At 40.5% G+C, this 2,386-nt stretch overlaps 1 protein-coding gene across 2 annotated transcripts in view; it reads right to left on the bottom strand.

The window, feature by feature from the left end:
• LOC106528572 (uncharacterized) overlaps window positions 1–1,773 on the bottom strand; it is a 5,116-nt gene extending 3,343 nt beyond the window's left edge. Inside the window, exons 1-2 of one of the 2 annotated variants that reach the window (XM_014023779.1) lie at window positions 1,393–1,773; window positions 246–1,186 (exon numbers count right to left, since the gene is read on the bottom strand). In XM_014023779.1, coding sequence (XP_013879233.1) covers window positions 246–1,186; window positions 1,393–1,429 — 978 coding nt within the window. In that variant the 5' untranslated portion in view covers window positions 1,430–1,773. The remainder of the gene's footprint in view (window positions 1–245; window positions 1,187–1,392) is intronic. The other variant, XM_014023778.1, reaches the window with a different exon arrangement.
• Between the last annotated feature and the right edge of the window lie 613 nt (window positions 1,774–2,386).

The following is a 2,386-nucleotide window of genomic DNA, read 5'->3' as shown; positions in this document are numbered from 1 at the left end:
TATATATATAAATATAAAGAAAAACTTATTTTAACGAGAAGGCACCACTAAAAAGAAAATTCAGGAAGAATCAAACAAAAAGACCAGAAACAAGGCAACAAAAACCCTTTGAAGTCTTTGTTGCCCGTTGGACCGATAACTGAAGATCAAAGAGTTGCAAAAAACTATAAAAATGAAACTGAAAGTATTTAAGTGGATACAAAAAAAATAAATAAGAACACTGTGTAGAAGTTTGAAATACTCACAGGATTTGTTTGGTGATGATTAACGTAACACTTCTGAGCAGAGAGGTTACCCTTGTGATCACATGAACGGTAGCGTTGCACAGTGGGTGTCTGATGGTTCTTGAGAAGCTTATTATTCTTTCTACCGAGTCCTTCGTCCTGCTCACGAGACCAAAGTCCTGTATCCACACAGACCGGTGCTGCCTCATACTTTCCAGCCATCACAGTGACAGATTTATGGGATTTCCAGTCTTTCGACAGCAAAGGAAAATATGGAAAGGAAGGGAATATCACAGAAGGTGGGTGTGTAACATGTGAGGAACTCAAAGCCTGATGGTTTGGAATTGTACAGAGACCCTCGTGTGTTAATTTGTTGATGAGAGCATTCCGCTGAATCTGCAGGTCTGCCCATTTCTGTACGGTACAAAAAGAGGTGTAGGTTTCTAATTTGAGATTACTCTGGAGCTGTGTGTGTTTTGACTCAGTCCAGAAAGGAACATCTTTCCTACAAACAATATGAGATGACTGAAATGAAGCTATCTGAACAGAAACCGAGTGACTTGTTGGCTTGAGTTGTGAGGTGGCAGACAGGGACAATAACTCAGTAAACGTTAAGGAGGAAGATTCATCTATGGAAGAATGTCTTGGAGTCTGATCAGTCTTTATCATCGGTGCAGATGACACAGGCAGGGACATACTTTCCACTGTAGAWGATGATACTGGAGAAGCTGGAGAGTCTTTGGGAAACTGAAATCCATCTGAATCCTCCAAGGTCCCGAAGCCTTCAGGGACCTGGATCGGTTCGGCCCAGTAGACTTTCCTTTCAGTGTCGAGCTGTTGAAACAGGATGTCTGCGTCTTCATTTTTGCCGTCTGAGCAATCTATTGATGTTTCAAATCCCAGGTTTACACTCTCAGTCAACAGATTGTTTGGCTTTACAGTTCTGCAGTCAACCTGTGTGGCTTAATCAAAGATAAGAGTGAAAGCAATTCAGATGTAGTTTGTACACTTTTAATACAGTATGGACAGACTTGTATAAAACTTACAATGAAGTTTCTGTATTAAAAATGTAAAAAAAACTAATGATTATGAAGAACATTATTTTATACATGATCAAACCCCATATTGACTAAATAAGCTGGAGATCATATGTTAGGATCATAAAAACCTTTTCTGTCTGGTACTGAGTAGACTTGTCCAACCATGGGGGGCACAATGGAGCAGTTGTTAGAGCTGTTGCTTCTCAGCGAGAAGGTTGCAGGTTCCCCTCCCAGCTCTGGACCTTTCTGAATGGAATTTGCATGTTCTCTCCGTGCGTACGTGGGTTTCTTCTGAGTACTCCAGTTCCCTCCCGCAAACCAAAAACATGCATGTTAGGATCTTTGTCCCTAGAGTTTGTTTTGTCTTTATGCATCCTTGGGATGGACCTGTCCATCTCTCCACACCTTTCTCACAGAGACTGCTGCAGACAGGCACCAGCTCCCCACAGCWATTTAAATTTAACAGCATTAAAAATAGATATATGACTATGACTTCATCACATAATTTACCCCCCCYTTCCCCCGTTTTATTTTCTTTTCCCTACTTTATTTTATCCAAAACTATGGTGCACGCCTGATGACATTAGATAAAAAAAAAATTCTGTTTTATTAAATTGGTTACAATCAGGAACACAGTAAAAAATTCAGCTTCACAACACACATCTAGGGTGTTCATCTCATAATTAGTCTATTATGTAAGATGAAGTGTTTAGATTGATTGACTGATAATACTTTATTGATCCCAAGGGGATATTACATTTCAGAACACCCATTCACAAGACAGAACATAAACAGACAGACATGGGAGAACAAGTGCCCCCAGGTCTTGCAGCCATAGATCCTGAACAGGGCAAGAATCATCATCATGAATGAACATCATGACTAGGCACTACCTTTTAACAGCAGGAAATGCACAATAGGAAAGTTGAGTTAAAAAATTGCTCTGATCCTGTGTTTACATCAGAAACATAAGATCATATGCACAACAAAACAACTCGCGATACACAGAGCGGGGGACACAAACAAAAACACATTTGCTGGTGGAGAAGGTGTAGTGCAGGGGATGGGTGGTCTTTGTGGTGTGTGTGTGTGTGTGTGTGTGTGTGTGTGTGTGTGTGTGTG

Source organism: Austrofundulus limnaeus, unplaced genomic scaffold (genome assembly GCF_001266775.1).
Source record: "Austrofundulus limnaeus strain Quisiro unplaced genomic scaffold, Austrofundulus_limnaeus-1.0 Scaffold390, whole genome shotgun sequence".
Classification (NCBI taxonomy): Eukaryota; Metazoa; Chordata; class Actinopteri; order Cyprinodontiformes; family Rivulidae; genus Austrofundulus; species Austrofundulus limnaeus.
Note: the sequence above shows the minus strand (reverse complement) of the source record. Positions and strands in the feature narration are given on the sequence as shown.